The sequence below is a fragment of the Suricata suricatta genome, chromosome 10, assembly GCF_006229205.1.
Source record: "Suricata suricatta isolate VVHF042 chromosome 10, meerkat_22Aug2017_6uvM2_HiC, whole genome shotgun sequence".
Lineage (NCBI taxonomy): Eukaryota > Metazoa > Chordata > Mammalia > Carnivora > Herpestidae > Suricata > Suricata suricatta.
This window is the reverse complement of record NC_043709.1, coordinates 118,558,964-118,580,257: the sequence shown is the minus strand read 5'-3', so window position 1 is coordinate 118,580,257 and position 21,294 is coordinate 118,558,964. Positions and strand designations below refer to the sequence as shown.

At 37.5% G+C, this 21,294-nt stretch overlaps 1 protein-coding gene across 1 annotated transcript in view; it reads right to left on the bottom strand.

Annotated features, from left to right (window-relative positions):
- The window catches only part of PLXDC2 (plexin domain containing 2), a 438,555-nt gene that overhangs the window by 35,894 nt on the left and 381,367 nt on the right, over positions 1 to 21,294 (bottom strand). The window contains exon 13 of the mRNA XM_029954388.1: positions 3,561 to 3,721. Within this exon, the coding sequence (XP_029810248.1) occupies positions 3,561 to 3,721 (161 nt within the window). The remainder of the gene's footprint in view (positions 1 to 3,560; positions 3,722 to 21,294) is intronic.

Genomic DNA, 21,294 nt, shown 5'->3' with positions numbered 1-21,294 from the left:
AATTTCATCACACTATACGTAAGTGTCTAGCACAGGAACTAATTCCCACAAGCATCTTATGCAGTCTGGATTTCATTGTGAAACACACAAGATATACACTGGGTCACATTTTAATCTCCCCAAAATTGGAATGTGTCTTATGGTCAAGGGCCAGTTTAATGAGTAGAGTGTGACGCATCTTACATTTGATGCAGGTTGTAGTTGGCAGAATGATAGCCTCCTGAAGATGTCCATGTATTAACAGCCAAAGCCTGTCAATGCCACCGCCTGTGGCAAAACCAACTTTGTAGGTGGGATTAAATTAGGGAGCTTAAGATGGGGAGATTATCCTGGTTTATCCAAGTGGCCCAATGCAATCACAAGGGGCCTTACAAGGAGGAGACAAGGGATTTAGGGTTGGTAGTAGAAGATGTAGTGACAGAAGCAGAGGTTGGAATGATTAGAAGGGGCCAGGAGTCGAGAAATGCATGCAGTCTCTAATGGCTGAAAACGATTAAAACAACTTCCCTTGAAACCTCTAGAAGGAACCAGTTTTGCTGACACGTTGATACTACTGACACTAATTCTGGACTTCTGACTTCCAAAGTTGTAAGATAATAAGCCTGTGTTGTTTTAAGCTACTAGGTTTGTGGTACTTTGTTAAAGCAGCAGTCAGAAACAAATATGGTCAAATTGGGCGAAATAAGGTACTTTCTAAATATCATTTGACAGCATAAGAGGCTATCAACCAGAAGTTACTGAAGGAACACTGAATGGAATAGTATACAACCATCATAATGAGACTTACAACAGAAAAGTGAAAAAAATGAAATTTGGATTTCAGTGAAATCACAGTTATACTATGTGGGCAAACATTAAATTATGCATATAAAAATTTCAGCAGAAAATAAATTAAAATAGTAATAGGGAATGTTTCTTCATGTTGGGACTACACACGACATTACCTTTTCTTCTTCACATTTCTGCACATTTTTTATAATGAACAGTATTATTTTCGTAATGAGAGACAGCACATTAATTTCATTGAAAAAGTAGTTAGCAGAACAATGAGGAATATGAAAAACAACTTACACAATATCAGTAAACTCAATTTCTTTATGTGCCAAAGCCTCTAATTTAATTAGTAATTCGGAACCTTCACATTCCTGGGTCTGCCATGTCTGTAACTGTACTGTCACCATGGATCTATATTTTAAGTTTGTCACCATTTGTGTTTTCATAATAGTGAAGTTACGATTATCATCTTCAAGAATCATCTGTTGAGCAGTCGCTGTGAGCTACACTGGGACAGCAGGCAGGGCTGTTAAAGAGGAAGGGATTTGAAGCAGGAACTGGCCATTGACCCCAGTGGGAAGGAAAAAGGCAAAGAGGAGAAAAGCTGAGGAGCCTGCAGAGTGAGCGCTTTCTGGAGTGTGGGAAGACAAAAGGGTTCTTTATCAAACTATGATGCTTTGACCTTGGAGAAATCAATGCCCCCCTCTGGGCTTCAGTCTCCTCCTTGGTTTATGAGGGTATAGAACTAGACTATCTATAAGATGAATGCCAAATAAAAAAACATGCTTTCACGATTCTATAGTCTCAACTTGCATTCACACAGGGATTGCTGTGAACTGATATGAACTAGGTCCTCTGCCCTGTGTAACTTGCTTAGACTAATGCCATCACCGTTAGGTATTTCACAGAATCTTCTTTTCCACAATGTCAGGAAATGAACTGCCAAGTGCATTCAGAGGCTTAGACGTGTAGGGGGTTGTAGCAGCAGCCTAATATCTGATTGGTCCCTGAAGGCTTGCAGCTCATCACGTGTCAGAGGTTTGAGGAATTTATCCATGACCTGGGAAAGTTTTCTACTTTCTTCCACAAAAAAACGTGTTAGCAAAACTTAAACACTGCTTTCCAACTAAATGAAACACATGACCATTTCTCAATTATTCTGATTTTAAATGAGGACACCATTTCTGGAATACACCATATGTGAAACTTTAAAGGAAGTTCAAGATGTCAAAGGATATTTTTTTTCTGGAAAATATGGATAGAATACCTATTTGAAAGAAACTTTGTTATTTAATCTAAATCTTAAGGAACTTCTAACTCTGTAGGGGGTAATAAATCAAGGGCATATTTAATTCTAATGTGAAACACAAAGGTAAATGCTATAGAAAGACATGGATGAATTCCTGTGGATAGAATTTCAGAGGAGGATGAGAGATTATGCTTAGCTGTCCAGACAGAGATGGTTACAGGGTACATGGCATCGAAGGCTGTTTCGATCCTGAATTTAAGAACTAGGGTGAAGGAGAGGGCTGTGTTGGTGGAGGAAACAATGAGCATGTTTTGCTTGTGTGGTGTGAAAAATTTGGAGTGTGTTTGGAGAAGAGCAAAAGGGTGAAATTTGATAGTATTGTCACCTCCAGGTTGAAGAACCATGAGATAAAGATCAAAATGATAAACAAGATCCTGACTGTCAAGGTCTTGAATACTGACCTCAGGAGACCACACTTTGTTCTACAGACAGTTGAGAACCATGTAGGACTTTTGAGCAATTTTTTAATTCATTAGCACTCATCTCTCACTGTGACATGGGAGAAAGGTAATTCTGTATTCTAAAATATATTTTACTTTCTCACCCAACAAGTGAACAAAGTTCTAAGCAACCATTTTGTACATCACCCAATGAATTAGAAAAGATTTCAAATGTATAGCTTTGAAACTCTAAGTGGGAAGATTTCCTTCATTCTTCTAGTATTTATTTGGGGTTGGAATAGCAGTAGCCCCATTAAAAGCAGAAATGAAAGCTGCACACATGGGGGTCCCCCAGGAATTCCAAATGTCTGGGGCACAGAATGTGACATGAACTTTATGTAGGGGCCTCCTGGCATCAAAATTTCAGGCCTTCTGGTCATCAGGGCTTGCCTCGGTCCTCCTACCTCATTGTTCTTGGGAACTGGCACTAAATCTACATTCTGTACATGAAACAGAACACCAGTTCAGCACAGTGTTCCTTTTGTGTCTGTACAAGTGTGTGTGTACGCACGTGCACATTTATATGTAAATATCTACACATACACACAATACACAAAATGGTGATGGCACATACCATTGTCTTATTGTTATATCTGTTATTTTGTAGTGAAAGCTATATTTTCCCTAAGTGGTTTGTGGGCATCTTGAGAGCAGGCCTAACATATTGCATTGTACTAATACTCAGCATTTAATCATCAATATATTTAAGCTAAGTAAGCACAGGCTGAATTTCCTTCCAGGACCAGGAGAACCAGCTGGTTAACATACGTGGTATAACAGGACAAAATGGTTAAGGTTTCTATTTTTCTTTAGATCTGTGAAAGGCAAGATAGCTTATTTCTTCAAAAGCTCCGAGATAAGTGAACTTATCATATGAAAGCAATCTATCAGTATGTGTGCGCGTGCATGCATGTGTGAAAGCTGCCAGCTTGCAACTGCAAATCGCAGAAATCATGAGCTGAATCTTAAATACAGGTGGTGTTAGCAGATGCACAGAGTTAGTCAACCCGTGTGGTTTTCATGTGTTATTCACCTACCTCAATAAAGAAAATGCTGGCTGCTGACGTCGGATGGTGATACATGTAGACTGTCACAAGAATGGCGGCCACTATAATCAGGACCAGGATGAGAATTCCAACAATAAGGCCCGCGTGAAGGGTCCCCCCTTTCTTCTCGGCGGCACGGTCATCTGTAGAAGCTGAAAGAACAGCACAGCTGTCAGAACATTCATGTGTGCCTCAGAGGTTTGCATTTCCATTGGGTGGGGATGTTTTTATTTTTAATAAAGCACCCTTAGAATTTTTATCTTACTTTCGGTACAACGTTTCCTCTCTGGAACACCATTTGTAAAAAGTAGATGCTCTTTATTTGGGCAATGAAGAGCCATAGTCGTAATAATTAAAAATACATTTGTAATTGTGTTTTAATTTATAGTCCAATAAACAAAATTAATAGCCTTTATTCTGAAAGTACTGTGGAAAAACTGAAACTCTAATTAACTATATAATAAATTTAACCTTGATTTTTCTCATTAAACCACTAGCACTGTTACCCATGGGAAAATTGATAACTTTTTGAAAGCATCTGTCATTTTCTTTTGGAAATTTTAATTTGAAGAGTATCACACTTCTTTTGGTGGACCAGACAGGCATTTTCAGAAAGTCTGTACATGAGATCAAAGGCTAATTTTCAAAATCTGTTTTAAACTGAAATGCTCTTTAAAAGTGTAACAGATGGATGCTAAATGACCCTCAAATAGTTTTATCACCAACACAGCATATCGAATATTCCACTGTGCCACAAACCAATGTCATGTTACCTGACTTCTACTAAGATGTTTTCCACTGTAATACCCATCTTCAGAGAATTAGGAAAAAAAATTAAATTTCTGAAGTAATAATTATCCAACCCAAAGTCAGTCAACCAAATAAAACGAATCTCTAAAGTCTTATCTTGTTCTAAAATTCTGCTATCTTTGAAGACTACTCAGGTATTTAAATTATGTGCAGCGGGTAACTATGTTTTTGTGCATACCATGATTGATATTCTTAAACCATTAGGAAATTACTTAATATTCATAAAAGTTCTACAGGAATGATTCCTAATCTTTTCATTACTAATTTGTGTTTTAAATATCATTTTTTCTCTATTAAATCTCATTTAATAAGCACTGATGTTTTTCTCTTATTTCAGATTTGTGTTAATAAAAAGCAAACATGATAGCCTATCAGAATGTGTGGTCAATATAAAATAACAGAATTCCAGATAATCTAGAAACACAACCTTACAGTTTTTGTACCCATCTCTTAAATGTTTGTTGATGTGGCACTTGGCTGGCTCAGTTGAACCTGAATTTTGGCTCAGATCATGCTCTCATGGTTCATGGAGCCCTATGTTGGGCTCTGAGCTGTCAGCTTCAGATTCAGCTTCAGATTCTGTATCTCCCTCTCTTTCTCTCTCTCTCTCTCTCTCTCTCTCAAAAATAAATAAACTTTAAAAATTTAAAAAACACTATAAATAAAAAAACAAATAGTTTGTTGCCATAGTTTGTTTATTCTCTGCTTCAGACCCATCATTGGTGTTCAGTAATTCTTCTCCAAATCTAAGAAAGTTCAATATATAATAAAGCTTTTGCTTATATAACACTCATTTAGTTAAGGCTATACAATTTAAACAGTAATTCCTTATATGAAAATTCACTTACAGAGAGGATTCTGGAAGTATCAGAATCTGTCTCTCTACACAGACAACAATTGTACCGGAAGAAAATGTCTGACAACTATCTTGGAACTCTGGACACTATTGAAGGCTTGCAACTTTCAGGAGAAAGGCTTGGACTATAAATTGTGGTGAATTTCAGTCAGTTTTTAGCTCTTAGCACAGCAGTGGCTACCCATCCTCAACTCCTCAGTCACGTGGCAGGCATGTACATCGGTTCTTGAAGCAGCCTGCAAGAGCCAGGGCAGGTAAAACGTGCCCATTCTCCAGATAGCAGGGATCTGTGCTCTGGCCACCGATTGGTGCTTCTCATCCCAGAGGCACAAAGATGCAGCCTTTGGTTCTCTGTACCTTCCTCCACTTGGGGAGCCTGGGCCCCTCTGGCTGAAGTGGGTTCCAAGTGATTTAAAGAGCCAGTGCCCTTTTCACCCTCCCCCTACTTCATTTGTCCCCTTTTTCACTTTTGGGAACTAGACAGTTATGACTAGTACATTTTGAAACAACTGCATATGTGGGTAAAATCAGAAAGTGAGTGTATATGCCCAGGGAATAGCTCAGAAAAGACCTGAAAAGACATTAAGATTACACCTCAGGGTGGCCCTCGGCACAGACAGTCTGCAGCAACACAAACCCCAAACAGTAAACAACAAACAAAAATAATATAAAAAAGCAGCATGCCCTGAGGTGGGAGAGGGTAAGAGTCTGATTTCTAGAGTCACCCCATTATTAGATTTAAATGTCCAGTATTTAATAAAAATTCACAAAGCATACAAAGAAACATGAAAGTATGGCTCATTCAAGGGAAAAAATAAACAGAAACTGGTCCAGAATAAAGATCTGATGGCAGTATAATAGACAAAGAATGTAAAACAATTGTCTTAAAGATGCTCAAAGAACCAAAAGAAGATATAGAGAGTCAAGACAACAATGTGTGAATAAAATGGAAATATCAATACCGAGATAGAAAACCTAAAAAGAAAACAACAACAACAACAATTCTGGAGCTGAAAATTCAATGACTGAAATGAAAAATTCACTAGAGGAATTCAAAGGCAGATTTGAGCAGGCAGAAGAGAGAACCAGTGGACTTGGAAAACAGGACAAGTGAAAACATTGACTGAGGGACAGAAAGAAAAAGGAGCCAAGGGGCCATCAAACATTGCAGGAGTCCCAGAAGGAGAGACAGAGAGAATATTTTGAGAAATAATGGCTGAAAACATCCCAGATTTGATGGAAGACATCAATATAAACATCTAAGAAGCTCAAGGTACTCTACTAAGATGAATTCAGAGATGCTTTATAAACAAACTTTTGAAAGACAAAATCAAAGAAAGAATCCCTAAGATAACAACAAAGAAAATAGGCATACTATAAACAAAAGGCAAGGAATTTAAATATTTCATTACAAAAACTCAACTAAACACAAAGAAAACAGTAATGTCAGAAATAGGAGGAAAAAAAGCTACAAGGCACATAGAAAACAAATAGAAAAATTATGAAAATGGACCCTTATTTATCAGTAATTGTTTTACATTTAAACAGATTAAAATCTCCAATGAAAAGATACAGATTGTCAGAAAGAATAAAAACTATATGATCCAATTATCTGCTGTTTACAAGATCCTAACCTCAGACCCAAAGACACAAATAGATCGAAAGGAGAAGTATGAAAAAAGATATTCCATACAAATGGTAACTAGAAGACAGCAGAGGTAACTATACTAATATCAGACTTAATAGACTTTTAATCCAAAAGGTTGAGACAAAGAAGGGCATCATGTATAAATAAAAAGTTGCAATACAGAAAGAAGATATAATAATTATATGTATGCAGGTAATGACAAACCATCAAAAAATATGAAGTAAAATCTGACAGAATTGAAGGGAGCAACAGACAGTGCTATAATAATGGAAGTTTCAATATCCCACTTTCAATATTGGAAAGAACAACTAGACGGAAGATAAGAAAAATAAGACTTAACACAGTAAACCAACTAGATCTAACAGACATCTACAGAACACTCTACCCAACAATAACATACACATTCTTTTCAAGTGTGCATGGAACACCTTTGAGGAGAGATCATATATGTTAGGTCACACATTAAATCTCAACACATTTAAAAATAGATATCACACAAAGTATCTTCTCTGTCCACAGTGGGATGGAGTTAGAAATCAGTAACAGAAGTAAAACTGGAAATTCACAAATTTGTAGAAATCAAACAACATACTCTTAAACAACCAATGTATCATCATTAGAAGGGAAATTAGAAAATAGATATGAAGGAAAACAAAAATACAACATACCAAAATTAAGGTATGCAGCAAAAGCTGGGCTAAGGAGGGAATTTACAGCTGTTAACACTTATATTAAAACAATAAAAATCTTGACTCAACAACCTAACTTTACAAGTTAAGGGACTAGAAAGAAAAGAACAAACTAAACCCCATATTAGCAGAAGGAAGAAAATGATTAAGACATGAGCAGACATAAGCAAAATAGAGAATACAAAAATAATAGAGAAAGTTAATGAGAGTTAATTCTTCGAAGAGATCAGTACAGCTGGAATAGGAATGGACAAGTAGTCCGTCCTCGGAGTCCACAGCCTGAGCCTCTGATCTCTAACCCCTCATTGACACTGGACTGTATGTGCTACTATTTCTTCTTATTTCATGTTATCAGTTCTGGCAAAGAATGCTAAAAAAAACCTTGGTAATTTCAAATAAAGAAAAATCACCCTAAATATGGTTAAAGGATTAACATTGTGCCTTCAAGAGGGCAGGGGCTTTGTCTGACTTGTCACTTCTCTGGTACTAGGGCTTAGGTCAGTGTCGGCCATCATACACACATAAAATCCATGCTTGTTGGAAGGGAAGGTGAGAGAGAGGAGGAAGAAAACACAAAGAAAAACAAAGGCTATGGAAAATGGGTTACCAGTATTAGAATGACCACTCCTCCAATAAAAATCAAATGAAGTTATAGTTATAATAAATTATTTCATTGAGTCTTAATTATCTCTACAATGCAGTCAATTAACGGTAACTATCCCATAGGGGTGCTGTGAGAATTAAACATTTAACACACATAAAGTGCTTAGGGGAGCACCTGGTATATAATAAGCACTTAATTAATGTGGCTGTTATATTATTGTCAATTTTAATATGAGGGAGGTTGAGGAAAATTATGGTGTCAGATTCATGAAACTATTTGAACTATGTTTTGTCCTTAACAGTTGTTGCTTTTTAAAGCATTAAATTTTTTTTAATGTTTATTTTTGAGAGAGAGAAAGAGAGAGAGAGAGTGTGGGGAAGGTGAGATGGAGAGGGAGACACAGAGTCCAAGGCAGGCTCCAGCCTTTGAACTGTCAGCACAGAGCCCGACATGGGGCTCGAACCCACAAACTGTGAGATTATGACCTGAGCTGAAGTTGGATGCTTAACTGACTGAGTCATCCACATGCCCTGAGTTTGGCTTTATTCTTAAGTATACCTGTATTGTTGTGGTTGGTGCACTTTGCTTTTTTTTCTTATTTGTAAGAATATGATACATTACTGTCATGGGAAAATAGGATTAATTTAAAACGCTGCCTCGGAGAAAGTGTGGCAGAAAATATATATTTGAGTCATGAAGGAACGTCTTGAATATTTCGTCTAATTCCATGTGTAATTCCATTCATCTCTTCTTCCATCCCTCCCCCCATCTACCCATCCCCCACACACCCAAATCCATCCATCCAAATAGCATCCGGTTCTATCTCTAGGATCAGTAGTCTTTTATAAGCAGCGTGCCAAGATTCGGCCTCACTTTCTTTGTGTGTGTGCAGAATAGGGAAGGGAAGAACAAGACACTTGTGACTTAGCCTCAGGCTGCCACTTCCCACGTGAACCAGAAACTGTGGAGGAAACAGCAGGCAAAAGAAAGCCCTTCCCAGGAAGAAAAAAGAAAGCCAAACACATGTTTTATTCAGTAAGGGCTCCGGTCAGTAAAATTATCTTTGATATGTAGGGCATAAATTGTCAATCTTCAGAATATAAAATCATAACCAGATTTATACCTTGAAACTCTCTCACTGTCTTTATTTAGGCATAAATGTTTACTTTGTCACTTATTATTTATATTTTCAATAATGGTTTAGTTATATTATCTCCTTGCTAAAACATTCCTTTGCTGTGCTGGTATAGATGTGAAGACACCACTTCATGTCTAATGAAATCTGTACTGAGTCTAGTTTGTTACTAGCCAAATAAACACTTTAGAACATTTTTCGATGATGATTTCAACAAAATAAACCATCTTCATAGACTCTCAAAATATTGCTAGCCAGGAGGCAAAATAAATATTTAGGGATCTATGACTGTGCATATGACTATACACTGTGTTGTAATTAGGGCAAATCATTTATGGAGAAATACAACAAATTCAATTCCAAAATATTACAGAGGCATCCTGTGTCTCAAATGAATGCTATTTCCAATTGCTTCAGAGTGGTGATGTGAATGGAGTGGCCAAAATTGTACAAATATTTTTGGAGAACTGATTTCCCCATTTTCATATTGTTTAAGCAAGTTTTCTACTTCCCTATTCTAGCTGCTTTCTCTACTGATGAGTATTATGATGGCATGTTAAAAGGCTGAATTTGGAGATGAAGTGTTTACTCCATTGATATGCTTTGATTTTAAATTCTTTCACTATTTGGTTTCCAGTGTGGTATCATTGCTCCATTAAATGGTACAGGGTTTGCATACTCACAGGTACCCACAAGCAGAATTCAGGAGGTCATCTATGTTAAAAATGATGACCACCTTGAACATAAGATTGAAATTTAAAAAGTATAAGCAAATGCTAGCAATTTCCATAATTGAAATTTAGTTCATTCACCTCGAGGGTAGATGGCTCAAATGGATTTCAATATTTTAGAAAAGACAGTAAACAAAGATGTCAATTTGGGAAATAGTCAATCATTCCTGTGGTTTGACATATTGTTCTTAGACACTGGCATATAGAATTGGGTCAAAGAAAACCTTGAATCTATTTCAGGTACAAACTTAAGCTCATGAGAGTCCATGAGGAGTTGCGGGTGGGCGGTACTCTGAAAGGTCATGAGAAATCTAGTCTGAAGATTCAAACTCTTATTCTATTCTTAGAAACATCTTACCTTCCCCTTCTCCCTCCCCCCCCATTGTTTTTGAGAGACAGACAGACAGACAGACAGAGGGAGAGGGGAGAGAAGGAATCTCACACATATTGGGCATGGATCATGACCTGAGTCCAAATCAAGAGTAGGACACAATTGACTGAGCCACCCAGGTGCCCCAACTAGAAATATCTTATGCTCTTTCATTCATGTCCAAAAGTGAACAACACATACAGTATTATGCACAGGACAATTCAAATCTATAGATTTTTTATCTTTAATTATGTATTCAAATAAGAGGAATTAGTGATAAAGGATATAGTAAGGTACAATAAAAAGAAGCCTCAAAGTCTAACAGAGTATATAGATACATGTGAAAAACCTATCAAATCAAGGCCATTTTTTGCTACTCTGTTGAAGACATACTTTAATACAGAAATGAAGCACAGAAATCAATAGCATCCAAGATAATATACTCTCATCTGATCCACTGAATAACCTATGAGCTCCTAGCTTTTTCGTATTTTATAAAATGCAGATCAATACTGAGACACAGAAAAGACTATAAGAATTGCCCAATTTATCTAAGCAATCTGCTATTTTGGGGTAAGTTTTAGCTACTATGACAACAAAGACCACGGATTTAAAAAATTTTTTTTCCTGTTTTTTATTTATTTTTGAGAGACAGAGAGAGAGGGAGACACAGAATCCGAAACAAGCTCCAGGCTCTGAGCCATCAGCACAGAGCCTGACGCAGGGCTTGAACTAATGAACCATGAGATCATGGCCTGAGCCGAAGTTGGAGGCTTAACCGACTGAGCCACCCAGGTGCCCCAGACCATGAATTAAGTAAAAAATTTTTTAATGTTTTATTTATTTTTGATATAGAGAGAGACAGAGCATGAGAGGGGGAGGGGCAGAGGGAGAAGGAGACACAGAACCAGAAGCAGGCTCCAGGCTCTGAGCCGGCTGTCAGCACAGAGCCCGACGCGGGGCTCGAATGCACAAACATGAGATCAGACCTGAGCTGAAGTCGGAGGTTTAACCGACTGAGCCACCCAGGCACCCCCATGAATTTTTAAAAAGCATTAAATATATATTAAAAATATTCAAGTCCCCATGCAAATGTATTTCATTTGCTGCACTCTAAGCAAACTTTTTGACCTGCTGATAAAGGGAAAGATGAAAGAAAGAGGAAGATAGAAGAAGAAGAGGTAAAAAAGAGGAAAAAATGGATAGGTTGTCTCTTCAAAGTGTAGCATCTGATTTTAAATCTTTACCTCTCCTTGTTGTATGACTGATATTTTTTTCAGGATTTACATGCAGGTGATACTAATATTTGGTATTTAGAAGTATAATTCTTCAATATGTTAAAAAGATTTTAATACATTGCTAAAATGATTTGTACTCACTATTAAATCTTGCCAGTATTTAAAGTCTAAGAATAAAGTAAAACTAAAATAGAAATACTCCTGGTCTGAAATATTATTCGCTTTAGAACTAACTCTTGGTTTTAAAATGAAACACTACAGTCCATAAATTCCTCAATGTATTAATATCCTTTGGGGGACCAAGAGGCTCATGGGTTGGATAAGTCTTGCACAAATTTGTACAAAATTCATAAATCTTATACATGCGATGTCAAAATGTTCTTTTTTTAAGCTTCAGAATGAAGTTAAACTATGAGTGCTTACAATGTTAGTGTTTCATTTTTGGATTAAAAACACACACACACAATTTTCCCTGTGGAATATTATCTAACCATTTATAACCTAAAGCATGTTATGGAATAAAATCAAGTGATAAAGTTTTTAGCTAAATTAACTTTCTTTTGGAAATGTCCCTTGTAACTGATATCATTTTGTAGCTCATATATTTTTTCCTCTTCACTCTTTTAAATTTCTACGTCCACGATCATGACCTTGACTTCATTCAGTATTTCTTCTGGTGTCACTCTTTTCTTGATCCTTGTCAATCTGTTGATACTATTCAGGTATTAAGAATCCCTTGGAACTATTACACAATTATTATACATAATCCACAATATATGTCACTGTGACAATACACTCATAATTCACATTAAGACATCTCCATAGAAAGGATTTGGGTTAAGAACCGTGAAAAGATATTAAAATGGGTGCAGAAAACACAGCTAAGTGCACTATGTGTGGGGAGGATGGTATCTGGCAGGGACGGCTGGCTCAGCTTCTCTTTTGCAGCCTGTGCCACTATAGGGCAGCTGTGAAATTTCATTCAGGAAAACATATAAAATATCCTGAGCTAAAAGAGCTTAGGGGATGACAATCCTTTTTCAACAATAATCTGCTACCTTTTATCTTAGGAAAATGAAGCTAAATACAATTTCCGTGAAATCATATTTTTAAAAAATGCTTGAGTCCATCAAAATGAGGGATTTGGGATAGCAGTCACCACCCAGTGTGCTTGGAGCTTCATTATGTGATTGGCGCTTTAGTGTGTGTGGATGTGAAAGCATCTAGAAAGAGGGATTTACAGTGATTATAATTGCCAAAAGACCCAAAGTGAGTCTTTGGAATGATCCCTTTTCAATTTTCACTTCTTATATGTATGTATTGCTTTTTAAAAACGGTCCACATATGCATTTAAGATTCTCAGCAACCAAGATCTTTATAAAACCTAACTTTTAAATTTTTCTTAACATCTGATTTCTATACAAAGCTGTCTTTGTACAAAGTTGTCGTTTCCACCTAAAAATAGATTTAAAAATTATTTTTGCTTTAAAAAAATTTTTTAACGTTGATTTATTTTAGAGAGACAGAGAGACTGAATGTGAGCGGGGGAGGGGCAGAGAGAGAGGGAGACACAGAAGCAGGCTCCAGGCTCTGAGCTGTCAACACAGAGCCTGACACGGGGCTTGAACCCACAAACTGTGATATCATGACCTGAGCCAAAGCCAGACCTTTTAACCTACTGAGCCACCCAGGCACCCCTAAAAATTATTTTTGAAAAATAAAACATGTCTCTACTTCTACAAAATAGTCCAAATAAAAGGGATCTTAGCACCTAAATTGCCCATCCAAATGTTAAAGAGTTTCTCAGAAATAGCTTCTCTTTTAATTCCAAGCCAAGCCCTCGCAATGGTTAAGTAATCAGAAATTTAAATTACAGAAATAATTTAGTTTTCCTAATGAATATACAGTGAATATGAAATGCTAAAAATATGGTTGACAAAAGTCCTTTTAAGATTTGGGGGTACAGAATGGAATGATTCCTCAGGCCATTTAATCCCATCCATTCCAGAATGAAGTCACTTATGTTAAGAAAGGTCATTTTTATACAAACCTACGGGTATCATAACGAATGCTTACTTCCCCACCAAGTTCATCAGGTTTTCTCACCTTGGAGGAAGAACTCACTTCACCTCCCTCCTATCAGTGTGGGAGGACAAATGTGTGCCCAAGCCACTTAGCTAATATAGACCCTTAGTATCTCCACTCCTCTTAATCATGGCTGCACTATCAGGCCAATGCCAGGCCTTCTTGAAATTATTTATGGAAATTGGATCCGTTCTCTCATTGAAGCTCAAGTGCATGAACCCAAGGGCATCTCATAAATAATTTTTTCAGTGGAGAGATAAAGCCCTATCTCCTGGGCACCTGAACTGTACACCCACCACCAGCAAAACAGGCCACCAACGTCCTTTAACGTCCATCCCCAGACCACAGCAGTAGCTGGGACACAGAAAATGTAAGATCGAACCTGCAGCCATTATTTGACAAACAAAAAGCTTAGGTGTTGAGGTACAGTATAGTATTAAATAAAATCAACCTTTTAGTGATTATTCAAAAGCAACTTTTTAAAAAAAGTTTAATTACTTAGAGAGAGAGAGTGCACACACACTGGAGGGGCAGAGAGAGAGAGAATCCCAAGCAGGCCCCGCACTGTCAACGCAGAGCCCGAAGCGGGTCTCCAACTCTCAGAACCACCAAATCATGACCTGAACCGAAATATGAGTCGGAAGCTCAACCAACTGTGCCAGCCAGATGCCCCATATGCAACTTATTTTTAAACATGCTGACTTTTAAAACAATATTATTAAATAAATCCCAAGTTCTTTAGCATCTGAGTTTATGCTCGACATTAATGAAAACCTTTGGGTTTCTTCAGAAACCACGTCTTAATTTAATGGCTACAGATGTCATTTTGGCCAGTGGGTATGCCCCAGAATTAAAACCTTAGTCCTTCATGTCTAAGCAACCACACAACTCTTTTGTTATTTGTGGTGGTTTCATATACGTAGTCCTCCAGGATGGTAAACGGGAGGGACCACATGTATGTGCTATGTATCTGTAAGAGCCAGAATCAGAAACTGGAAAAGAGATTGGGTTGAGCCTGGAATTTCATTTTAATTTGTGTTACCAGACCTAATAAAAAGTGTCCATATATCAGGTAGAAGGAAAAAATTAAAACCACTGAGAGCCAGTTTTGCAGAGTATACTTCACTGCTTAGCATCGTTATGGACAAAAACTTAGCAGAGATAATGGCTAAGAGGGACAGAATCAGGTAGCCTGCTTGGGAAGGAAGACGCTATGAAATTGTGTTTATCATAAATGTCTGCTCCTGAGGTCTGGAGATATCAAGTTTCTTGAAATACAAAATTCTACCTGCTGAATGTGGGATAGAACACAGCCAGTCCCGGAGGAGAGCTCTGGGTCACCCTAACCTTTTCCAGCAAATCAGCTTTGTAGAACACACCCCACCCCCCCCGCCCCGCCCCCCCGCACATTGGTACATTGGTATGTGGCACTCCCATGGGTTTTACAGTTGCAAGGACCTTGGTCTCAAATTGTTGGAGACAGAGGAGCCATAACACTCATTCTGACTGATGGGGCAGTTGGTGCTGCTTCTGTTTGCTGAGGTGCTGGGTAGCTTCGATAGGGGGAGACGGCAGACAAATGGGTACAGAGCCGACTGTATGGGATTTGGGCACTCTTCCCCGCAGGACGGGGTGGCACTGGGGAGCACAGCACCTGCTCTGACACCAGATGGCTTGGTGGTAACGCCCAGCTGTATTCCTTACAAACTGCATGACCCTAAACAGATTGCTTCCAATGTTTCCTGTGTAAAATGGGATTACAATAGCACTTCATAGGGTGCGGTCAGGATTAAATGAGATGACGTGCAAAGCCCTCAGAAAAGTGCCAGGTATGCAGAAACAGCCCAATCATTGCTAGACAATTTTATCATTATTAGCAACTTCCTGGGAAATTTTCAAGAATAATATAAAGCAAAACATGAATCAAATAATCAGAAGTGTGAAATTTTGGGGTGCCTGGATGGCTCAGTCAGTTAAGTGTCTGACTTTGGCTCAGGTCATGGTCTTACCATCTGTAAGTTCGAGCCCTGCACCTGACTCTGTGCTGACAGTTCAGAGCCTGGAGCCTGTTTTCAGATTCTGTGTCTCCCTCTATCTCTGCTCCTCCCCTGCTTGCACTCTGTCTCTCTCTGTCTCTCAAAAATGAATAAATGTTAAAAAAAATAAAGGAGTGTTAAATTTTATATCTACTAATTAGAGAGGCTCTAATTAGTAGATGTAAGGGGAAGCCATTTTCCTTATTGTAGTGGAGAGTTTCAAGAAGCTGGGAAGAATTTATTCATGAGAATTTTTTAAGAACTGTATCTAGTTTATGAGCAGCACATAAAAATTTCTCTTTTCTTTTAAAGGAGGTAAAACTTGTGGCCTTGAAATGCACAGATCTTAAGTGTACAATTCAACAAATTTTAAGAATTTTCATGCCCCCAGAATGACCCCTTTTCCCCTTTCCAGTCAGTTCTGACCACACCCTGTCCCACCTCATGGACAACCACCGTGCTGATTTCTATTATTGTAGATTAGTTTTGCTTGTATTAAACTTCATATAAACCAAACGATACTATATGTACCCTGTAGTACTTGGCGGGTTTTTTTTTTTTTTGTCTAACATAATGTTTTTAACATGTATTTGTGTCGATGCATGTATCACTAGTTTGTTCTTTATTTCTGCTGAATATTAGTCCACTGTATGAATATACTCAATTTGTTTATTTTTCTATTGCCAGACATCTGGATTAGTTTCAGTCATTGGCAATTACTAATACAGTTGCTATGAATACTCTTGTAAATATTTTTGTGAAAATGTTTTCTCTTGGATAAATATATAGAAGTAGATTTCTGGATCAAAAGGAAGATAATATGTTTAGTTTTATAAGGTTGTCAGTTTTGGGGCACTTGGGGGGCTCAGTCTGTTAAGCATCTGACGTTGTTGGCTCAGGTTATGATCTCATGGTCCATGAGTTCGGGCTCTGTGCTTACACCTCAGAGCCTGTAGCCTACTTCAGGTTCTGTGTTTCCCTCTCTCTCTCTCTGCCCCGACCCTGCTCACTCTCAGTCTCTCTCTCAAAACTAAATAACTATTAAAAAATTTAAGAATAAATAAAATTGTCAGTTTTCCAAAGTGACTGTACTATATCACACTCTAATGAACAATGTAAAAGATTTCTGATGCATCATAACCTCATCGGTATTAGTTTCTGTCTTTTTAGTTTTAAACATTCTCATGGGTATGAAATAGTATCTCATTGAGGTTCTTGCTTTTCAAAAGTTAGCCTGATAATCTATGCTTTTAATTAGAGTTTTTATTCTTTTTATAGTTAATATAATTATTGGTATGGTTGGATTTGATCTGCTATTTTTCTATTTCTCTTCTTTGTGTTCATCCATTTCATGATCCATTTTTCCTCCTCTCTTGCTTCCTGCAGCTTAAACAAATATATCTTAGAATTCCATTTAAATTTAGCTCTATGTATTTTGTACTTCTTTTTTAGTTGTTGAACATAATGTTCTTGTGTGTTAAAGTCACTTAGGGTTGAAATTTTGTCAAACAAGTTGTTAATTCATTACTGTACCTGCAATAATAACATCTGGTCACAGTCACTTACTGTACTGTTATGGATCAATGTTAAATAAGGACTCCTGTCCTTACTACTCGAGATACATTTAAAATCTTGCATGGTATCAAGCATGCAGTATAAAGCTAAGGTGAAAATTGGTCTTAGTGGAACAGCAAGTCTTTGGAAACCTATCTATTGAAAAAGATTAAGCTAAATTTACTATCTAATGGATTAAACTCCTTTTTAAAATAATTATGTCTTTTTATTTATTTTAATATTTATTTTGAGGGGAGAGAGAGAGCACGTGCACACACACACGCACACACACACACACACACACACACACACACGAGCGTGCAACTGGGGGAGGGGCAGAGAGACAGAGGGAGAAAGAGAAACCCAAGCAGGCTCTGGCAGTCAGCGCCGAGTCCAACATGAATCAGATCATAACCTGAGTCAAAATCAGGAGTTGGACATTAACCAACTGAGCCACCCTGGGGCCCTTAATTGTTACATCTTTTTAAAAACAGTATATTTTCTCTTCCCTTCTTCCTTCCTTCCTTTCTTTCTTCTTTCCTTCCTTCCTTTCTTCCCTCTCTTCCTGCCTCCTTCCCTTCCCTTTCCTCCTTCCTTATTTCCCTCCTTCCCTTCCTTTCTTTCTTTTCTCTTTTCTTCCTTCCTTTCTTTCTCTTTCTCTCTTTCCCTCTTATTTTATTCTTTCTTTCCTTCACTCCTTCACTCCTTTCTACCTTCTTACCCTTCTTCCTTCTTTCTTAAACTATATCAGCAAATTATAGGAGAAATAAGCATTGACAATTGAAACACATGTAAAAAATTAGTATTTAGGTCACAAAACCTTGAGAATGATAACCAAGGTCAGTGGGCTCCAAATACACTTTGTTATGCCCTTTACACATTAAAAAGAGACCTATTTTTTCCATTCCTCTTGGGAATGCTTTATGGGTTCTCTCCACTCTTAGACACCATACTCTGACCTCTCAGACTTACTCTCCCCATATTACTTTGTCTCCTACTACACTGAGAAAGCAGAAAGCACAGATGAAATTCCTTCAGCTTCTATCTCCTCTCATCCATGCTGCCTGATCCATCTCTACTTAGAGACGTATCAAATACTCTCAATCATCTTTTAATTCCTTTTCTTATGTCTTCTTTCTACTCAACACCTATAACATGTAAAATAGGCTCCTAAAATAAGACAACATAATTAAAAAAGAAGTCTCTACTTTCCTTTTCATTAAACTTCTTGATAAGTAGTGTGTCCTTGTTGACTTCAATATCCTTATTGCTCATGACCTTCTCAAAATCTATCTGGGGATTGTGTAACTGTGGAATGTAGAACTGCCCGACAAATGCTAATATATTACTTAAACTAATGGTCACTTTTCTGCTCTTTTTTCTTTTTCTTTTTTCTCCTTCTTTTCTTCCCCTTGGCCTATCTATAGTGTTGACATAATTCACTACATCCTCCTTGGAATTTTCTTCTCTTTGGTTTTCATGATAGTACACTCTACTGGTTTTCTTGCTATCTCTTTATCTCTTTTTGTAGTTCTCTTCACAAAACTTTGTGTTCTCCTTTCAGTCCTGTGCCATTTTCATTTTTGTAGCATCCTTCTGTGATCTCATTCACTCTCATGACTTCAACTGCCATTTCTATGATGATAAAGCCTAAATTTCTTATTTTTGCTTGTGAATTTCAGATTGGTAGAGAAGAATGGCCACCGTATATCTTCATTTGGATGTTCCACAGATACGTCAAAATCAATAAACTCAAATTACATTTATTGCCTCCCTGAAAACCTGTCCTTTTCTGGTATCCCCCATTAAGTAGTACCATCAGCCACCGAGATAACTCAGCTCAAGTCTGGGAATCCTCTTAGTCACTTTCTATCACATATAAATCACACATCCAATCAGATATTAGTTACATAGGTTTACTTCATTAAAAGCATTTCTCATGTCCATTTTCTCTTCTTTATTCCTAATGTCAGCCACTACGTTGGCTTCTCAGCATTTCTTTTACTGATTACTAGTACAATATCCTAAGTAGTTTTCCTAGCCTCAGGCTCACTCCTTTCCCCATTACCCATTTTTCTTGATTACTCCTTAAGAATGAACTACTAACATGTAAAACTCCTCATGGTACTCCCCTGTCTAAATGATGTCAATGGCTCCCAATGTCTTCAGGATAAAGTTTAAACTCCCTTACCTGGCATAAAAGGCAACCAGTGCTAGAGTTCCTACTTACCTTTCAGCCTCACCATCCATCACTACCTGTGTACATCTTTACCCTAGTCAAATAAAACGTGGTGACTCTTAAGTTACCCAGAGATGAGAATCTTGATGTCTCATGCTACTAAACTGTCTTTGCTGATCCTTCTGCTGAAATGTTATTCTTCTGCCATTTTCTACACAAATCCTATTCATACTTCAAAACTTGGATCAAGTATCTTTTCTGAGAACCATTCTCATTTTTCTAGTTGTGTTTAAATGCCTTTTCTCTACTCTCATATTTTTCCTGAGTCTATCATTATACTTTGCAAATCATATTGAATTATTTGATTTATTTCTCTGTGTCATCCTACTTACTTCTTCATGGCAGGTGCCAGCCCTTGTTTACCTTTGTATCTCCATCTCTTAACAATGGGCCAGGCACACAGTAGTATAAGAAATGTCTCCTGAATAAATCAAGTCAAGTCTAATCAAATCAACATAAAAGTTAACTTTCTAGTGACATATATATTATTTTCACAGCAAAGGCAATTCACTAGAATCACTAGACATGTCATCTTAAAAAATTAATAACTTTATATATATATTCCAAAGGGTTACAAGAAATATCAGGTAACAAAAAAAACTGCTGCTGAAGTGTCTTGTAAATCTTAGAATCCAAAATATAATGGTATATGGGAGTTTTTTTTTTTCTTCTAACAGGCGTTTCCCAAGCCTACATTTCCGACAAAAGAGGATTATGTAGGCGATGAGCACAGAAAGGAAGGTAGGTGTCAATCAGAGGAAGATCTATAGTTAAACATTGGCTGATGGCCAAAGGAAAGTGCATGTAGAGGGCCCTCCTGAAAGCCATGTATGTGTTTCCTGAGAGGTTCTGCCCCACCATTTTGCTCTATGTCTTATCATTAGCACAAACTCTACAGGTCCTATCTACAAATCAACACAAAGGGGAAAAAGTATATTCCAAAGTGATTTCCTTTTTCTTTTCCTATAATAATGATGTTTCAAATGATTATATTGAAAAATGAAATTGCAATTTCTGTAGGACAAAATGGTAAAAAAAATCAGCAATTTCATGTGGCTCAACAAAATACAGAGAGGGCAACTGTATTTTCTGCAGCTAATTTTGCAACAACTAAAATGGACTAATTTTCTATTAATGACATAACAGACATAACCTTTTAGGGCCTGCTACTCCTGCTGAGCAAGATGCATCCTCTCCATGGAGATAGAGGTTATTTGTTGTTGCCACCAGTTAAAAGGTTGCTATAGGGGAGGACCAGTGGGTAGATTGAGAGTAAGAAATGCCCTTCTCATCTGGCAGACTCTAGGATAAAGAAATCAAGAATTCACTCAACTCCACATACTCAAAATGTGCTCTGTGAACTAGTGGGGTCTGCCTTATCTGAGAACCTGTTGGAAACACAATTGCCAAGGTTTGGTTTCACCCTAAAACTACTACAGCAAAAAACACATTTCACAAGACTCTCTTTACCCAGTGATTCTGCTGCTCCTTAATGTACTTATGCAGCGTTGCTTCAGCCCACTCGTTCACAACTCAACTTTACATGGAATCACCTAGGGCTTCAAAAAAATATTGATGCCTGAATCCCAAATCCAGAGGTTTGGATTTAATTGGTGTGAAGAACAGTCTGACCAGTGGGGTTTTATAGGCTGCAATAATAAAATTAGATGAGAATAACCAAGGTACAGAAAAAACTGAGAAACACTACTCTAAATAAAATTTTAGGAGAG